Source organism: Oncorhynchus kisutch, linkage group LG6, assembly GCF_002021735.2.
Source record: "Oncorhynchus kisutch isolate 150728-3 linkage group LG6, Okis_V2, whole genome shotgun sequence".
NCBI classification, from domain to species: domain Eukaryota; kingdom Metazoa; phylum Chordata; class Actinopteri; order Salmoniformes; family Salmonidae; genus Oncorhynchus; species Oncorhynchus kisutch.
In genome coordinates, this window is record NC_034179.2 from 57,286,383 (window position 1) to 57,304,816 (window position 18,434).

At 41.9% G+C, this 18,434-nt stretch overlaps 2 protein-coding genes across 6 annotated transcripts in view; one reads left to right on the forward strand and one right to left on the reverse strand.

The window, feature by feature from the left end:
• Nucleotides 1–9,646, forward strand: part of LOC109891854 (calcium/calmodulin-dependent protein kinase kinase 1) — a 141,083-nt gene extending 131,437 nt beyond the window's left edge. Inside the window, exons 16-17 of one of the 2 annotated variants that reach the window (XM_031826997.1) lie at nucleotides 2,917–2,964; nucleotides 4,562–9,646. In XM_031826997.1, the coding sequence (XP_031682857.1) occupies nucleotides 2,917–2,964; nucleotides 4,562–4,634 (121 nt within the window). In that variant the 3' untranslated portion in view covers nucleotides 4,635–9,646. The remainder of the gene's footprint in view (nucleotides 1–2,916; nucleotides 2,965–4,561) is intronic. The other variant, XM_031826998.1, reaches the window with a different exon arrangement.
• Nucleotides 9,647–9,739: 93 nt separating this feature from the next.
• The window catches only part of LOC109893026 (P2X purinoceptor 1), a 40,325-nt gene continuing 31,630 nt past the window's right edge, over nucleotides 9,740–18,434 (reverse strand). The window contains exons 7-15 of one of the 4 annotated variants that reach the window (XR_002255707.2): nucleotides 17,398–17,539; nucleotides 16,895–17,040; nucleotides 16,319–16,409; nucleotides 16,133–16,198; nucleotides 15,568–15,663; nucleotides 13,321–13,419; nucleotides 11,582–11,623; nucleotides 11,357–11,409; nucleotides 9,740–10,526 (exon numbers count right to left, since the gene is read on the reverse strand). Coding sequence is in view for 2 of the 4 variants with exons in the window: in XM_020486018.2 (XP_020341607.1) it covers nucleotides 11,591–11,623; nucleotides 13,321–13,419; nucleotides 15,568–15,663; nucleotides 16,133–16,198; nucleotides 16,319–16,409; nucleotides 16,895–17,040; nucleotides 17,398–17,539 (673 nt within the window). In the remaining 2 variants the exon portion in view is untranslated. The remainder of the gene's footprint in view (nucleotides 10,527–11,356; nucleotides 11,410–11,581; nucleotides 11,624–13,320; nucleotides 13,420–15,567; nucleotides 15,664–16,132; nucleotides 16,199–16,318; nucleotides 16,410–16,894; nucleotides 17,041–17,397; nucleotides 17,540–18,434) is intronic. The other 3 variants (XR_002255708.2, XM_020486018.2, XM_020486019.2) reach the window with 3 other exon arrangements.

Here is an 18,434-nt window from a genome sequence, read left to right on the forward strand (position 1 = left end):
TGACAGATATATTCAATCTCTCCCTATCCCAGTCTGCTGTCCCCACTTTCTTCAAGATACCCACCATTGTTCCTGTACCCAAGAAAGTGAAGGTAACTGAACTAAATGACTATCGCCCCATAGCACTCACTTCTGTCATCATGAAGTGCTTTGAGAAGCTAGTTAAGGATCATATCACCGCCACCTTACCCGACACCCTAGGGCCTAGACCCACTGCAATTTGCGTACCTCCCCAATAGGTCCACAGATGAAGCAATCACCATCGCACTGCACACTGCCCTATCCCACCTAGACAAGCAGAACACCTACAGCATGTAAGAATACTGTTCATTGACTACAGCTCAGCCTTCAGGCTGGGTCTGAACCCCACCTGTGCATCTGGGACCTGGAATTCCTGATAGGCTACCCCAAGTGGTGAAGGTAGCAGCACCTCCACCCGCTGATCCTCAACACAGGGGCCCCACAAGGGTGCATGCTCAGCCCCCTCCTGGACTCCCTGTTCACCCATGACTGCGTGGCCATGCACGCCTCCAACTCAATCATGAAGTTTTCAGACGAAACAACAGTGGTAGGCCTTATTACCAACAAGGGCGAGACAGTGTACAGGGAGGAGGTGAGGGCCCTGGCGAAGTGGTGACAGGAAAACAACCTCTCCCTTAACGTCAACAAAACAAAGGAGCTGATCGTGGACTTCAGCAAAGGGAGACAGCAAAGGGAGCACGCCCCCATCCCATCAGCATCTGGTCTGGCTGGTCTGGCTCCGTAACTGCAGGGCTCTTCAGAGGGTGGTCTGGTCTGCCCAATGCACCCACACTGCCTGCCCTCCTGGACATCTACAGAACCCGGTGTCACAGGAAGGCAAAGAAGATCATCAAGGACCTCAGCCATCCAAGCCACGGCCTGTTCACCCCGCTATCATCTAGAAGGCGAGGTCAGTGCAGGTGCATCAAAACTGGGACCTAGCGACTGAGAACCAGCTTTTATCTAAATGCCATCACTCGCCAACTTCCAACCAGTTCCCTGCCCTGAACTTAGTCTCTGTCACTAGCCGGTTACCACCCAGTTACTCAACCAACATTGCTCATCGTAATATGTCTTAATTTCTTTCTTTTACTTTTAGATTTGTGTGTATTGTTAGATATTACTGCACTGTTGGAGCTAGGAACACCTGCATTAACAACTGCTAAATACAGCTCTGGAAAACATTGAGACCACTGCAAAATTATTTCTATTTATAGGTATGTGTTTGGGTAAAATGAAAATTTCTGTTTTATTCTATAAACTACTGACAGCATTTTCCCAAATTCTAAATAAAATATTGCCATTTAGAACATTTACTTGCAGAAAATGACAACTGGTCAAAATAACAAAAAATATAGTGTTGTCAGACATCGAATAATGCAAAGAAAATAAGTTCATATTCATTTTTAAACAACACAATGCTAATGTTTTATCTCAGGAAAAGTTCAGAAATCAATTTGGTGGAATAACCCTGATTTTAAATCACAGCTTTCATGCGTCTTGGCATGCTCTCCACCGGTCTTTCACATTGATGTTGGGTGATTTTATGCCACTCCTGGCGCAAAAACAATTCAAGCAGCTCGGCTTTGTTTGATGGCTTGTGACCATTCATCTTCCTCACATTCCAGAGGTTTCAATATGGTTCAGGTCTGGAGATTGGGCTGGCCATGACAGGGTCTTGATCTGGTGGTCTTCCATCCACACCTTGGCTGTGTGGCATGGAGCATTTTCCTGCTAGAAAAAAAACAATCCTCAGAGTTGGGGAACATTGTCAGAGTAGAAGGAAGCAAGTTTCTTCTAGGACAACCTTGTACGTGGATTTTTTCATGCATCCTTCACAAAGACAAATCTGACCGATTCCAGCCTTGCTGTCGCACCCACTGTGAATTTTGTGGAGGATTTCTGAACTCTTCCTAAGTTAAAACATTAGTATTGTGTTGTTTAAAAATGAATATGAACTTATTTTCTTTGCATTATTCGAGGTCTGACAACACTGCATCTTTTTTGTTATTTTCAACAGTTTTCATTTTCTGCAAATAAATTCTCTAAATGTAATGATGGGGCTGTGAGTCAGAAGCAGGTTCAGGTGAAACATTTTAATAAAACAACAAAACCAAGAACACGACACTAACATAAGGCAGTATGCCGATGCACAAGAACAATACCAACTGGTGAGTGAACATGGGAGAGTGACATATAAAGGGGAGGAAATGATGAAGGTAATGGAGTCCAGGTTCACAGGTGCGCGTAATGATGAGTGCCAGGTGTGTGTAATGATGAATCCCAGGGTGGTTAGTATTCTGGTGACATCGTACGCCGGAGGGGAGGAGCAGGAGCAGACGTGACACTAAATGACAATCTTTTTATTTGGAATTTGGGAGAAATGTAGTCAGTAGTTTATAGAATAAAACAAAAATTTTAATTTTACCCAAACCTACCCAAACCTATAAATAGTCAAACCAGAGAAACTGATCATTTTATATTCTTATTTTTTTCCAGAGCTGTATGTGTATGCGGCCAATACTATTTTATTTTATTTTAACCCTGCCCATCAACTTGGAAGCACAACACCACTGCCCCCTGCTGAGGACATGACCCAACCACCCCATCTCTACAAACCTTACACACTAATGTAGGCTAACTGACATTGCATGACAGATGGATGCTTTCAGGCACAGATCTAGGATCAGCTTACCCTCCACAGACCCTATCCCTAACCGTTAGGGAAAAACCTCAAAGCTGAGCTGATCAATGTCGAAGGGCAACTGACTCCCGGATGAGTGTAGTGGTGGAAGGATGCTCATAGCTCTCCGTCACCCTCCAACGACCTCTCCTGACCTCAGGCTCTGACCTCTGACTCTGTGTCCGTTTTCTTCCCCGCTCTATCTGCTGCAGGGATGCGTGGCCGTTCCGCCACTCTTTAAAACTCCACCCCTCTCTAAGGTAAAGTTGTGTGGTCATTGGTCTGGCACGCTGTCTGTCAAAATTCCTAACAACCCCCCATCCTGTTGTCCGTATCCATTGGTGTTCCTTCATGAGAATCGCGGGGCAAATGTTTTTCCCCAACTGTCAATCCAACTGTGACTCAAAAGTCTCCGACTGCCATCTCCCTGTGTTACACATAACGTGTTGTTGTCACCATTTCTGTGTGTTGTCATTGAAGATGGTGTTTCTTGCCTTTCTCAATGCGATGACATTAGGTGGCTCTTGTTTCTCGCCACGTGTATGATAGAGATTAAATATGTGACTGGTTACAAGACCTTATTTAAATTTGTGACAAAAATAGGACTTTACAGTTTATAAAAGTGCAGACTCCGAGCTTCGAAATGGCATATCGTATACTGCAATTGGAGAAAATGATGGGAAAGTAATGCTGCTATGAAAGTTGATATACTTGTTTACCCACTTTTGAGGTTTTTACACTTGCTGGAGAGCTCTTCTTTGTGTACACCCATTCAGCATTGTAGACACCCTCTTAAGCCTTAGTCCCACCCATCTCTAAGATTTCACATGTGAACGGGACTCTATGTGAATGGATATTTTTTGTCTCCTTTGTTTAGCTAAATAAGTTCATCAGCACCATATAGTATCTGTTATCTCAGCCAATCGTGGCAAGTCAGGAACGATCCTGTCTTTTTCCCTAAAGCTAAGTGCTTTCTCCTTGGCTACCCACATGCAAAAATACTACAGTTTACTATAAGAATACTACTGTACTTACTATAGAATTCTGTAGTAAACTGGTATACTGTAGAATACTATACTACACACCTCGATCATGTGTAGTACTTACTATAGAAATGTGTAGTATACTGTGCAATACTATAGTAAATACTACAGTATACTACAGACTGCAAAAACATCACAGTAAATACTACGGTAATATCCACAACAACCCTACAGTCTGCAAAAACACTACAGTAAATACTTTAGTATATACTACACTATTTCATTTGCATACACCCTGCCCATTCCCCTCCCCATATCCCAATTTGTGCCACCAATATCTATACTTGGCATGTAGGTTTCTCATTTATGGGTGGCACAAATTGGGATATATTGTGTTCCCTACAGGTTATAGAAAAGAGCAGAAGCTCTGAACTATCTGTTCAGACTTCAGTCCTACCTACCGACCTACAGGTTATGGAAAATTTGCTGTTGGAGTATTTTGTCCAGTAGATTTCCTCAAAGACAAAGCCCCCACTGCTATGTCAAAGCTATAAAAAAAACACTACAGTAAATACTATACGGGAAGTCCGCAAAAACACTACAGTGAATACTATAGTATTTAACCATAGTATACTATAGTATTTTTTCTTTTGGGATAAACTAGGCTTGTCATTTTATATTTGTATTCATATTTACAGATCACATACCAGTTTGTGATTAAGGCACATGAAAGTTCACATTTTCAAGAAGGCAACAACAACAAAAATGTATTTGTTTTTACGGTTTCTCTCTTTCCCTGTCTCTCGCTCGCTCTCTCTCTCTCTCTCTCTCTCTCTCTCTCTTCCCCTCTATATGTCTCCTGTCACTATTTCAGAAAGGGCAGCAGTGGAGAGGGAAGTAGGGAGGGAGAGCTCGAAGACCTACATGAAGATGAACCCTTCTCCTGAATCCCGTTCCTCCTCCTCTCCTCCAGTCAGCTCAGCTCAGCCCAGTTCTACACAGCCCTCTTAACCGCAATCTTACGCTCCTACCTTCAGTGCTTCTGGACTGAAACAGTGTTTTTACTTGTGAGAAGTGGTTCAACTCAAGCATGGCTTCCCCTTTAAAAATTATATGCCGTTCCCCTTTAAAGCCCAATCTGTACATTGCCTCTCTCCCTTTAAATCTATGATGCACTCCGCTCTTCTAATCCTGTCCTTCCCTCCATCCCTCCCTGATCTCTCCCCACTCCATCATTGCGCGTAATCACCCAAAGAAGCACATAGAACCCAGACAACACTGTACCACTTGCCAGGCGTACTCAAGACTACTGGAAATTCCTGCTGTATGTCCGTCTGCTGTCATTATGTTGCTGAGGAGAAGAGGAATTTTTGTCTGTCTGTTTCGATGTCACTTTACCTAGACAATGCATGGTGAACGTTATCGCCGTTCAGAGACTCTCTAGGCACCATTCACAGTGGACAATATTGGTGCCCTAAGAGCCAGCATGACCAAGAGACTGGAGCATGCAACTGACATTATTACGCCCCCTACCGTTTGAAACAAGACATACACACAGGGCTTTTTTTCAGTAGTTTGAAGGGGCAATCTGCAGACGCTTCATACATTTTTGGACTTATAAATGTATTAATTATATATACATATGATTCTTGATGAATATAACTTATAAATGCCTCATAAGCTTAGTTTAACTGTCATACCCCATCAGAACCAAAAGCTTGTTTTACTCCAATGTCTGTAAAAACACACTGTATAGCCTCAAAATATGCTTGATACTATCATTTGTATATATTGAAGGGTCAGTCCTTGCATCCATAGCTCTGTCTATTAATATCAGAGTGTTTACATTTTTCCAGGCCCATCCTTCAGCTTTTTACCAAAACAGAGGGGAACCTATTTGTTATTGTTTCATCTGCGGATTGCCCCATTAATGCTGCAGCGTTGTACATAGATCATACATGTGTGTGTCAGTGTAATGTCATTGTTGTCTATCTCACCCGTACATGCTAAGCTGTCAACATAACCCTTAAGTAATAATAATATATTTTATTTTAAGCGCTTTACAAGACACCCAAATTCACTTTACGTATACAATCTAATCTGCACGATTAAAAGCAATAAAATCATACATTAAAATGAGTAAGTATATAAAACTCCACCGAACACAAGGACAGACTAACCAGGGGAAAAAACTAAACAGGATGACACTAACTAGGGAAGTGAGGGATCTCTAAGACAACAGATAATGTGAAGAGGTGTGTCTTTTGTGTGGTCTTGAATATGTGTATGGATTGTGAGGTTTTGACATGGAGAGGGAGGGAGTTCCAGAGTTGGGAGGGCTGCAATGTGAGAGATGGTTAGGAGGCCAATGTCAGAAAAGCGCAGTGAAGTGCAGGAGGTCAGTAAAGGTATGTGAGCATTTTGAAGATGATCCTGTATTGAACTGGGAGCCAGTGGAGTTTCAGGGTGGGGGTGATGTGGTCCCAAGGTTTGGTGTCTGTGTGGACTGGTCTCTTCCTCTCTGTTGCTCTAATTGTCTCCCCTTCATTCTCTAATGTTTTTAGTAGGGTACAGAATTAGAGAAGGGCTGTTTCTCTGAATCTCAGGCAGTAGGATGAAGCAAGCCTGTTTCTCTCCCCTGTCTCCTAGACTCTGACAAGAAGCAGCAACCTATCCTTCTTAAAACACATTTGAAGCCCACAATTGTGAAAGGGGGAACACTAATCATATTTATGCAGCCAATTTAATCACCCTCCCAGAACCAAGTAAATGTTTTATTTCAATTTAGGAAAAACTTTATTGGAAATTGGCCCATTCATTGATAGGGATGCATGTGAGATTGTACAGCAGTAAACTGGGTTATTTGTCCTTTATACATTCTTCTCGATTTCAAAATGGAAGTGAAAGCAGGTAATGGTGTTTGTATGTACTGTTTCTTGATTAGTAAAAGGTTAATTTATGAAATAAATGTGTGGTGAAGGCTGCACAAATGTAATAATTGTGTTATTCTCATAACATCCAAGCATGGTGAAGGCTGCACAAATGTAATAATTGTGTTATTCTCATAACATCCAAGCATGGTGAAGGCTGCACAAATGTAATAATTGTGTTATTCTCACAACATCCAAGCATGGTGAAGGCTGCACAAATGTAATAATTGTGTTATTCTCACAACATCCAAGCATGGTGAAGGCTGCACAAATGTAATAATTGTGTTATTCTCACAACATCCAAGCATGGTGAAGGCTGCACAAATGTAATAATTGGTTATGACATTTAAATGTAGTTAAAGTAGGAGTTTGGTGGTCACTTTATGAAGTGTTAGAGTTCGACCAAGAGTTTAAAGTAATACAGAAATGATTGGTATTTCAGTTGTGGTTAGGATATATTGACCAAATTATCAGGAAAGTTTTGGATGTATTTTCCCTTCAAAATGCCCCTGGACGGCCCTAGAAGCGTGTGTGCGTGTGTAAGTGTGTGTGATGGATAATCTCCAGTTAGACTGTGCTGTAATCAGAGGGAGCTTTCAGAACTTTAATAGCTGTCATGGTGTGTTTCTTTGTTTGGTTGTGACAAACAGCTAAAGAGGGGACTCTCTCTCTTGCTCTCCCCCCCTCCCTCCCTATCTGCCTCTCCCTCTCTTCCCCTTTCTCTTTCCTTCTCCCTTCCTCCACACCACTCTCTCCTTCTCTGTCTCCCTCTATCACTCCACCTCTCTCTGTTTCACTCCCTCTCTCTCTGCCAGCTCAGGCACTTTGTACTGTGTATGAAAGCGTGTTGTCAGTCAGAGCACAGCGATCTGTTCCACAGCTCTTCCAGGGACCATTACAATATGGTGATTAGGAACAACACAAACAACAACAACTATCTATTCACAACCACACAATCCCCATGTGGCAGATAATGGCCCAGTAGAGTGATTTCCATTCATCTCTCTCTTCCGACTTGATGCAATTCTATTGTGCAAAACACCTAACACAAATTAGGTTCTGAGGATCGATAGGAGGGTAGCATATACATATACAAGGATCAATGACACTTCTGAATTGAGCCTCTGTGATTTGAGCCTCTCAATTTTAAAAACGACTAATTGTGTGCACAATAATAGAAATGATGGACACAATTTATGCAACTTCAAAACATGTTTCCTATAATATCATCTTAGTCATGCAGTATTTATAGGCAGTATGGAAGACCTGATGTCAGTAGATGTGTGTTTGGGAGATGTGTATTATTGCTCTGTCTCTCTAAGACCAGGATTCAGTCTTATCACACTGTTGACAATTCAGCTTTTAAAGGCAATGTTCCTACATTTGCTGATATTGCATTCATGGTAAACGTTGCAGATGTCGGCGCATTCGGATATATATAGGGAATAGCCACTATATAGGGAATAGCCACTATATAGGGAATAGCCACTATATAGGGAATAGCAACTATATATGGAATAGCAACTATATAGGGAATAGCAACTATATAGGGAATAGCCACTGTATAGGGAATAGCCACTATATAGGGAATAGCTATATAGGGAATAGCCACTATATAGGGAATAGCCACTATATAGGGAATATCCACTATAGGGAATAGCTACTGTATAGGGAATAACCACTGTATAGGGAATAGCCACTACATAGGAATTAGCGTGCCATTTTGGATTTATCGTAACCCTCTGGTGGACACCTGTTAGGTGCTACAGTCAGAGAATGGGTAGAGGGGTAGAGGGATTGTAGTGGAAGAAAAAAGCTTTTATTATGCATTCCCTGTTAGCCGGGCCAGAGAGTGTTCTTTTTCTTCTTCAATGCCCTGCAGTTGCCTTTACACGTCAGTGTCACCTATTTACGACAGCCATATTTAATTGTGCTTCCGTCTTTGTGAATATATATATATTTATTAATCATTTCTATTACTGGTACATGCAATTTCAAGTGCAGAGTTTCAATCAACCATATGAAGAGCTTGCTTTGTTTTCTGCTATGGCTTTTTATTTTGTTACCTTTACTTTTTTCCCCTGTTACCTTTAGGGTGAACGCTATGTTCGTGTTGCGCTGGACGTAGTTGCTTTTTGATGGAGCTTTTAAGGGTTTGTCTTAACCCACAGACTGACCGGTGACTAACTTCTCCTAACTGAAGGGCTGTTGGGATCGGAACAAAGACGGCACCTGTTGTGAACCAGCTGTCTGCCATGTTCAAGTCCCCTCTGATGAGATGGCACTTTATATGTTGACGGTGATGCTAAAGGGAAACACCGTTTTTTTGTAAGTCTGTCTGGAGCACTGCACTCGCAAGAATCTTTATCCGTGTCTAAGGTGTATTCACCTTTGTAATGTATGTGTGTGTATGTACAGGTATGTGTGTGTGTCAGAAGTGCAATGTTGTTGTCATTAGATTACTTCAGTGTTGTGTTCTGATTCTAAATGCACTCCGGTGCTCTTTCTTTCTGTCTATTATTCCAGGTACATTACATTGTCTTGGGAGTTGAGCTGGATGATATTGACACTTTTATAATTCCTTCAACCAGGGGTAAAGAGGGAATCGTCTTCAACAGCTGAAACAAGCCTGTGAGTGAGAGTGTACATAATGTTAAGATTAGGACAGTGTCATGGTTTTAGCATCGCTGCTATGTATCATATGGGATTGTCCAGTCTCTGTGTTAAAGGTCCTGTTTCCTGTGTTGATAGATGTCTGCACTGTTTCGCATTTCTCTGAAGCCCTGTTTATACCTGGTGCTAATCTGCGTTGTGTCCTGATCTCTTCCACATTATTATTGTGTCCACATTTTTAGTCAGGTGTAGGCATTTTAAAGATGTATTGTGAAATTATTTTCATCAGAACTTATAGCGGACAAGATCAGGATGAAGGATGCATGTTAGAAGCAGGTATGAATGGGGCTTGAATGTCAAGGTTTGTAAAGTCCCACAAACAAAAAAAGCATGGCACACCTGTACTGAATGCAGCTGTTACAATGTAAATATGTACCAAATATATACAGAAGCTATTTTTGCATGCTTTTTGTACACCTAGACACACAATAAAAGACAAATTATTATAATCATTTTTGAATAATTTTGTATTTTGTAAGTAACCTGTAAAAGGGTATACAAGGATAAAACCTAAACTCAGAACATGGTTTATTGAATTCACATGGCAATCGCAAACTGTAAATGAGAAAGATTTAACCTAAAATACATAATTATTTCTGTGTCTTTCAAAGTGGAGTAACCCACCAGTAGTCATTCTAGTGTCGTCTCTCGAAGACAACATTGAGGGCTCTGTGCCGATGGAAGAGGTTGGAAATGGGTGGTGGGCTGTTATAACCGTGTTATAAACATGTTATGGAACTGTGTTTATAATGGTCATATCAAGTTGGAAATCCGTGGTTCTCCCATAAAGTAGAAGGGGTGCTAAAAATGTGTTATAAACCATGGAGCGTTGAGGTAATGAACCAACACTCAACTAATACTCCGTGCTAATTCTGCAATGTTGAGAGAACAGTACTTTTAGGGTTAGGGTATTCTTATTCTTATTATGAGGTGAACAAAGGAGGGCGGCTGCTTCTGTCTCTGAAAGAATAATATCCTGTATTTATCTCGGTTTATCTCCTAAACAGATAGCATCATTTGAGGTCTGTTGCCAAGATTTGAAGGTATAAATAATTAGCAGTTGAATAATTGAGCTGAAGAGAGAAGAATGTTGTTTGTGACTGTATTTTCCTGTCCAAGTGTCCTTTGCATGGCAGTACAGCCTGGAGTCTGTGTTCTCCAGAGTTGGAGCCGGATCCCCCTGTTTCTGCTGTCTGGAGCCCAAGAGTCATGAATCTGCCCTTTTTAGGATCACTCCTGTAGGAGAGGAACAGAAAACATGGCCATGTTCAAATGGGACTTTAAAAACAGGCCATTTAGCCCACTGTGCAGTTCAATAGGCCTATGTCACAGGGGGCATAGATTAGAGTGTGCACATAAGGAAAGAATTGTGTCAGATGTTAAATGTTTTGAAGTCCTCTAGACACACTGGAATTAAAGTCAGACTAATTCAGTGGCACATATGGAACTATACACTATATATCATTCAACTTGAAACTTGAGCTTTAAACCCTAGGCCTATTTTTAGTTGAACTCTGGAGGAAATTGAAACAATAGCTGTTGATGACTTTGCGAATGCTATATTTAAGCAATAAGACCCAAAGGGGTATAGTAGATGGCCAATATACCACGGCTAAGGGCTGTTCTTAGGCACTACGCAACAATAGTTTATTACTTTTTTCCAATGTATTTTCCATGTACATTCCACGTCATAATACGTTGACAAATGATGTTGAAACAACATTGATTCAACCAGTTTGTGCCCAGTGAACTGTTAATACAGTCCCAAAATGTTTAGCATGTCAGTTTTCAAGATAAATTACTTTCAAAAAGCAAAGTATAGCACTACCACAAGCAAAATGCATTACATAGTGCAAAACGTATCATCATGATGATGTGGCAGTGCTACACGCATCGTAAAAGTGCTACAGCTTGAAAGCGTCGCTGCTGACATGAAATCGTCCCAAAAATGTTTGCAACAGTGGACTAATGAGTGGATTATTCCTTTAAGAAAGGGAGGAAAGGAGAAGGGATTTTTTTAAAGTATTCCAACAGAAACCAGAGGACCCACACCAGTCAACACAAACCTCAGATTGATTGCAGTAAGTCACTGATGCACTAGCACCTCATCTGAATGTTTCTGTGTGGCCAAGAAGACGTCAATTATATGCTACAGCACAATATCTTTTGGTCTTTCACTCACTTTAACCAACTTTTACAGTTTAAGGTGATCAAAATGGTGCACACAAACACGCATGCATGTGCACGCGCGTACACACGCACACACACACACACAAACACAATGTGCTTACCTTGGATACTTATTTTTCTGACGAGAACTCATCTAAAGGTTCCTGAAAGACAGACTCAGACTTAGAAGGATCCATTTGTATCTGACTAGTTCCTGTGTCCCTTGTTTTAAACCTAAAACTCTCAAGAGAAACCAAACAAAGCATGTAAGATATACACTGCTCAAAAAATAAAGGGAACACTAAAATAACACATCCTAGATCTGAATGAATGAAATATTCTTATTAAATACTTTTTTCTTTACATAGTTGAATTTGCTGACAACAAAATCACACAAAAAGTATCAATGGAAATCAAATGTATCAATCCATGGAGGTCTGGATTTGGAGTCACACTCAAAATTCAAGTGGAAAACCACACTACAGGCTGATCCAACTTTGATGTAATGTCCTTAAAATAGGTCGCAATGAGGCCACATGAGGTCTAGCATTGTCTTGCATTAGGAGGAAACCAGGGCCAAATGCACCAGCATATGGTCTCACAAGGGGTCTGAGGATCTCATCTCGGTACCTAATGGCAGTCAGGCTACCTCTGGCGAGCACATGGAGGGCTTTGCGGCCCCCCAAAGAAATGCCACCCCACACCATGACTGACCCACCGCCAAACCGGTCATGCTGGAGGATGTTGCAGGCAGCAGAACGTTCTCCACGGCGTCTCCAGACTCTGTCACGTGCTCAGTGTGAACCTGCTTTCATCTGTGAAGAGCACAGGGCGCCAGTGGCGAATTTGCCAATCTTGGTGTTCTCTGGCAAATGCCAAACGTCCTGCACGGTGTTGGGCTGTAATCACAACCCCCACCTGTGGACGTCGGGCCCTCATACCACCCTCATGGAGTCTGTTTCTGACCGTTTGAGCAGACATGCACATTTGTGGCCTGCTGGAGGTCATTTTGCAGGGCTCTGGCAGTGCCCCTCCTGCTCCTCCTTTCACAAAGGCGGAGGTAGCGGTCCTGCTGCAGGGTTGTTGCCCTCCTACGGCCTCCTCCACGTCTCCTGATGTACTGGCCTGTCTCCTGGTAGCGCCTCCATGCTCTGGACACTACGCTGACAGACACAGCAAACCTTCTTGCCACAACTCGCATTGATGTGCCATCCTGGATGAGCTGCACTACCTGAGCCACTTGTGTGGGTTGTAGACTCCGTCTCATGCTACCACTGGAGTGAAAGCACCGCCAGCATTCAAAAGTGACCAAAACATCAGCCAGGAAGCATAGGAACTGAGAAGTGGTCTGTGGTTATCACCTGCAGAACCACTCCTTTATTGGGGGTGTCTTGCTAATTGCCTATAATTTCCACCTGTTGTCTATCCCATTTGCACAACAGCATGTGAAATGTTGCTTCCTAAGTGATTTCACAGAAGTGTGATTGACTTGGAGTTACATTGTGTTGTTTAAGTGTTCCCTTTATTTTTTTGAGCAGTGTATTTAAAAAATATTTACTTAGTAAATAATATTCCATTTTCAACAGGGTTTTTTTTAACCAGAGAAGTCACATTGAGATTTAAGTCTCTTTTTCAAGTAAACCCTGGCCAAGAAAGCAGCATACATATACAGTAGTTACACATATATTAGGCAAAACACAACATAAAATATAGCAATGAATGGAAATTAAAACAGTGAAAAGATCATGAAATAACCTAAAATCCCTCAAAAACCCTCAATTGATCAGGGTTAGAACACAGCATGCACCAGCAACCTTGCCCCAAGACAAAGCACACTTTACTTTTCACTACATGCACTCACTTTATGTTGTAGGATTATATTGGCTGAGACTTGTGGTCCTGCATAGACGTCGGGGATGTAATAGATGAACGTGTTTATACCCAGCCTCAGGTTGTCGCACTGCAAATAAAAAACCAACCGTCTTCCCATCTCATTTAGCCTCTTTAAAGAGAATAGCTGAGTAGGAGTAGTAGCAAGAGAGGAGGACAGCAGGTTAAGATCTGCCCTCCGTTTTCTCTACTTCTGTCAGAACAGAACATCGTCTGTCAGTGTTGCCTGGTAACCATCTGAAGGGATATCTATCTAGGGACAGCTTCTTTAGACTTTAACTACAGAATGGCAGTAGGACTTTGAATCTGTCCACACGCATGCTGTTACTTAAAGCTGGGATGGAAATAAACACGTTGTTTGAATAGTCCCCAATAGATGCTTTATAGATGTTCACTTGTCAACAAACTATTCAAGTAACTATCCACTCATCCTAACTCCAACCTTAGATTCATTTCCATATCCAACTCAACCCTAACCCTGAACGCCAATGCGATCCGGAGGCGCTGTACGGAGGGTGTGACGCAATTACAGAGCCTCTGGAGGCTTGTGGAGGCCAAATCGAGCTCCGCACAGTATCGCTGTGCACCTCCCAAAAGCTGTTACAATGCGGAGGGATCGATGTAGCTCCGTATTGACATGAATGGTTGACGGTAGATGGGGGCGAGAGGTCCTGTATAAACACAAACTCACTTCCTTGACAACCTTCTTCACAACAGCTCTACTCTTCTCCGCAAAGCACAATAAGTATGAATGCCCTAACTTCTGCAGACACTGTATCACCGTAACTGCTGTACAACCAAACCGATTTGGGATTGGTCATACAGCGCCTTTAATCCCATGTCCACATCCAAGCTGTTGCATATTAACAGCGTTGCAGTTGACAGGGAGATTCTCAAATGCTCCCCTTCTACCACGGAATAGTTTTGAAATCCGCCGCACCCACTTTGAATCAGCTGTTATTTTCTCTGAGGAAAAAAGCATGCCCACATTTAAAAACGATACGCTACTTATCGTTTATCTATAGAATGTCTAGCACAACTCATTGCTGTCACGCCCTGGTCTAAGTATTTTGTGTTTTTCTTCATGTATTGGGTCAGGCCAGGGTGTGGCATGGAGTTTTTGTATTGTGGTGTGTTTTGTCTTGGGGTTTTGGTGTGTATGTATTTGGGATTGTAGCTAGTGGGGTTATCTAGCAAAGTCTATGGCTGTCTGGAGTGGTTCTCAATCAGAGGCAGGTGATTATCGTTGTCTCTGATTGGGAACCATATTTAGGCAGCCATATTCTTTGAGTTTGTCGTGGGTGATTGTCCTTAGTGTTGTTCCTATTTCTTTCTTTATTTACACAAGTATAAGCTGTTTCGGTTTTCGTTACGTTCTTTGTTTTGTAGTGTATTGTATTGATTCGTGTTACGTTTGTTTGATTAAACATGGATCGCAATCTACACGCTGCATTTTGGTCCGACTCTCCTTCACCACACCTAGAAAACCGTTACAATTGCATACACATTGGCCGTTCTTGAATTGCGGTGGCATTTTGCCATTTTGGCAAAATGAACTTAATTTTTTTGTTTTGTATTTATTTAAATCTTCCCGTTAAAGTAACACCAATGCATAGCCGCGGAAGTAGGGGTGCCGAGGGTGCTGCAGCACACCCTGATAAATCTGAATTGTTTTGTTTTCACAAAATTAGTGTGCAAGGCATTTATTACTCCTGTATGAGCAGAAAAAAAGAGTTGTCAGCAGCGTGGGAAGCCATGCATCTTCCCACATCTTCCCACCACAATTCAAGAATGATTTATCCTCTTTAATTGTTATTTGCCTGATGACACGCTAGTGGAGAAGGAGAGCCAAATTTTATACACGTGCATTTGTTTCCATGTTTTCTCTCCAATGAAGAAAGGATGCAGGTAATCGAGCCAATCCAATTGAGATTCTCCCATAGTTTGCTGATAGTTTGAGCATGTAGATATCCTCTCTTAGGGACTATGCAAATAAAGTGGGACCTAATAGCCTTCCCCAAAGAAGGAGACAATTACACCATGTATTTCTTAGAGAAAACACATGAACTGCTGGGTAAATTACTATGTGTATTGTTGAGGGTCTGTCTGCCTAGTTTTCTGTACAACTATTTCTAGAATGCCTCTATGCTCCCATTTTTTTGTTTAAACTGAATGACTGAGGATCAACGCTACAAAAAAGTTAGAAACTCAAACTCACCTGCTCTACTGTTTCTGTGACCTTGAATTTCATGTTGTTGTAGAACTCCCTCTTTGGTAGTAGATACAGAAGGATCAGATCGCATACTACAGTCGCCTTCGGAAACACAACTTGATTATTAGCATCATAAACAAAGAAATAATATACACTGACCAGGTGAATCCAGGTGAAAGCTATGATCCCTTATTGATGTCACCTGTTAAATCCACTTCAATCAGTGTAGATGAAGGGGAGGAGACAGGTTAAAGAATCATTTTCAAGCCTTGAGACAAGTGAGACATGGATTGTGTATGTGTGCCATTCAGAGGGCGAATGGGCAAGACAAATTGAGGCTGTTCTGAGGGCAAAAGGGGATACAACTCAATAATAGGAAGGCGTTCCTAATCTTTTGTGCACTCAGTGGACATTTAACTATGTGTTCATAACTACCGCTGTCACACGACTGAGTAGTTAAAGCTGTTTGTTTAGTCTACACTATGCAAGCTGCTTAAGAGATACTGTAGGCTACTTGAGATTCTGTATGCTTTGAAATACCAGATAGGATGTGTAGTATTGCAAGACTCACCACTCCAAAGATTCCAACGCCAGACCCTATAGCTGTTAGTGTTGGGATGATATCAAATTTTCTGGCCTGGGAAATAACAATACGATTAACAATCTTCATCGTTTTCATCTACCGTTGCAAGGGAGGAATTCAGAAACACTGGCTGGAACATTACAAGGATCGCAACCATGAACTTCATGAACTTACCACTGAACGAACAATGATGTCAAATCGAATCCCAAACACTTTCAGAAGTGTTCTTTTTTCCTGTTTGTCCTCCATATAATACTTTGCATACCTAAAGCACAAAATGTAAACATTTGAGCAGCCTCTAGGCTAGTGCTTTAATCAGATCTGTATTTCTCTCTCTTCTGCCTTTTACATTACCTAAGCCATGCAACTAAGAGTACTCTGTATAATGAATACAGTCGTATACAGTCGTATACAGCATACTCTTCTTAGTCACATGGCTAATAAGACCCCTTTCTAAGTGTTTTTCTTTCACTTATTCAAAATTCAGAACAGGCTTTTCGATTTACAATAAGAAAGGGGCCCTTAACAGAAAGGTTAATAAATACTTCACTGTTGTTGCAGATGTTTGTTTTTTTCTGATTTATTGAGCTAGGACTGTGAAGATGAGACTGGAAATGCAGGCAAGATTGCGAGTCAGAAAGGCAGTGAGTCAGATTCAAACCCACACCGAATATGGGATAAAGTTGTACCAGAGTCTGCAGCACTAACCGCAAGACCACACAGGACACACATGGCAGATGTTTTATTTACCGGAAGTTGTATCCAACAGACGCTCTAGCCATGTCTGTCTCATTGGGATTTCCATAGAGACCGTGGAAGGTGTAGACCGGTTTACACTCTGACTGGTCATAGTCCAGGTTACAGGTCCAGTCAATGACGATACCAATCGCCCCGCCCTGTCACATAACAATCAGTACAATACATCCAGTCAATGAGGGTACAACTAACCCCAAACAACACACAATACTATGCCATCAACATTGCCAATCAATGGAGGTACCAATAACACCTAAGTGAAAAAGGAGTCTCCAGACACTTAAATCAGAAGCAATTTCTGTGTTTTTTACTCATCTTTCCCTCGGTAATGACCTTCGTCAGAGCATACCTCGTTATCAATAACACCACCATCGATCAATGACTCAACAATAAACACCAACACTATGATCACCAACACCGAACACACAGCCAACCCATGGATTGACAGGTGCTTGTAAACCTGCTTCACTCATAAATAGTATATTATTATTGCTCACCACTTTGGCTATGGTGGCGAAGTTGAAGCCAGACAGCTGTACCAAGTCACTCAGTCTGAAAATGGGACACAGTGGGGACGTTGTCGGGTCATACACACAACTCTTGATGTACTGATTGTCGATACCTTCTACAAGGTTACTCCTGGGAAGGGAATGGGAAGAGATCATTGTTAAAAAAGATGACAAGTTTATATCTTACTGTACTGGTTATTTAACTACATTTAACTACATAGATATTTGAATCACAATATCACATTTGGGATACTACTTGCCTAAACATGAATGGATCTGGTAATTATATCACTCCTACCACTACTTATGGATTAGCTGTCACATGCCATCGCAATCCATATTCAATGCATTACATACACAATACAGTGAATTTGGAAAGTATTACGGCCCCTTGACTTTTTCCACATTTTGTTATGTTACAGCCTTATTCTAAAACTGATCAAATTTGATTAAAAGCATCTCTGCACAGCTATTTTCAGGTCTCTCCCAGAGATCCCGTTCAAGTCCGGGCTCTTGCTGGGCCACTCAAGGACATTCAGAGACTTGAACCGGAGCCATTCCTGCATTGTCTTGGCTGTGTGCTTAGGGTCGTTGTCCTGTTGGAAGGTGAACCTTTTCCCCAGTCTGAGGTCCTGAGGTGTTCATCAAGGATCTCTATGTACTTTGCTCCGTTCATCTTTGCCTTGATCTTGACTAGTCTCCCAGTCCCTGCCTCTGAAAAACATGGTGCCATGTTTCCTCCAGACGTGACGCTTGGCATTCAGGCCAAAAAGTTCAATCTTGGTTTCATCAGACCAGAGAATCTTGTTTCTTATGGTCTGAAAGTCCTTTATGTGCCTTTTGGCCAACTCCAAGCAGGCTGTCATGTACCTTTTACTGAGGAGTAGCTTTCGTCCGGCCACTCTACCATAAAGGCCTGATTGGTGGAGTGCTGCAGAGATGATTGTCCTTCTGGTAGGTTCTCCCATCTCCACAGAGGATCTCTGGAGCTCTGGCAGAGTGACCATCGCGTTCTTGGTCACCTC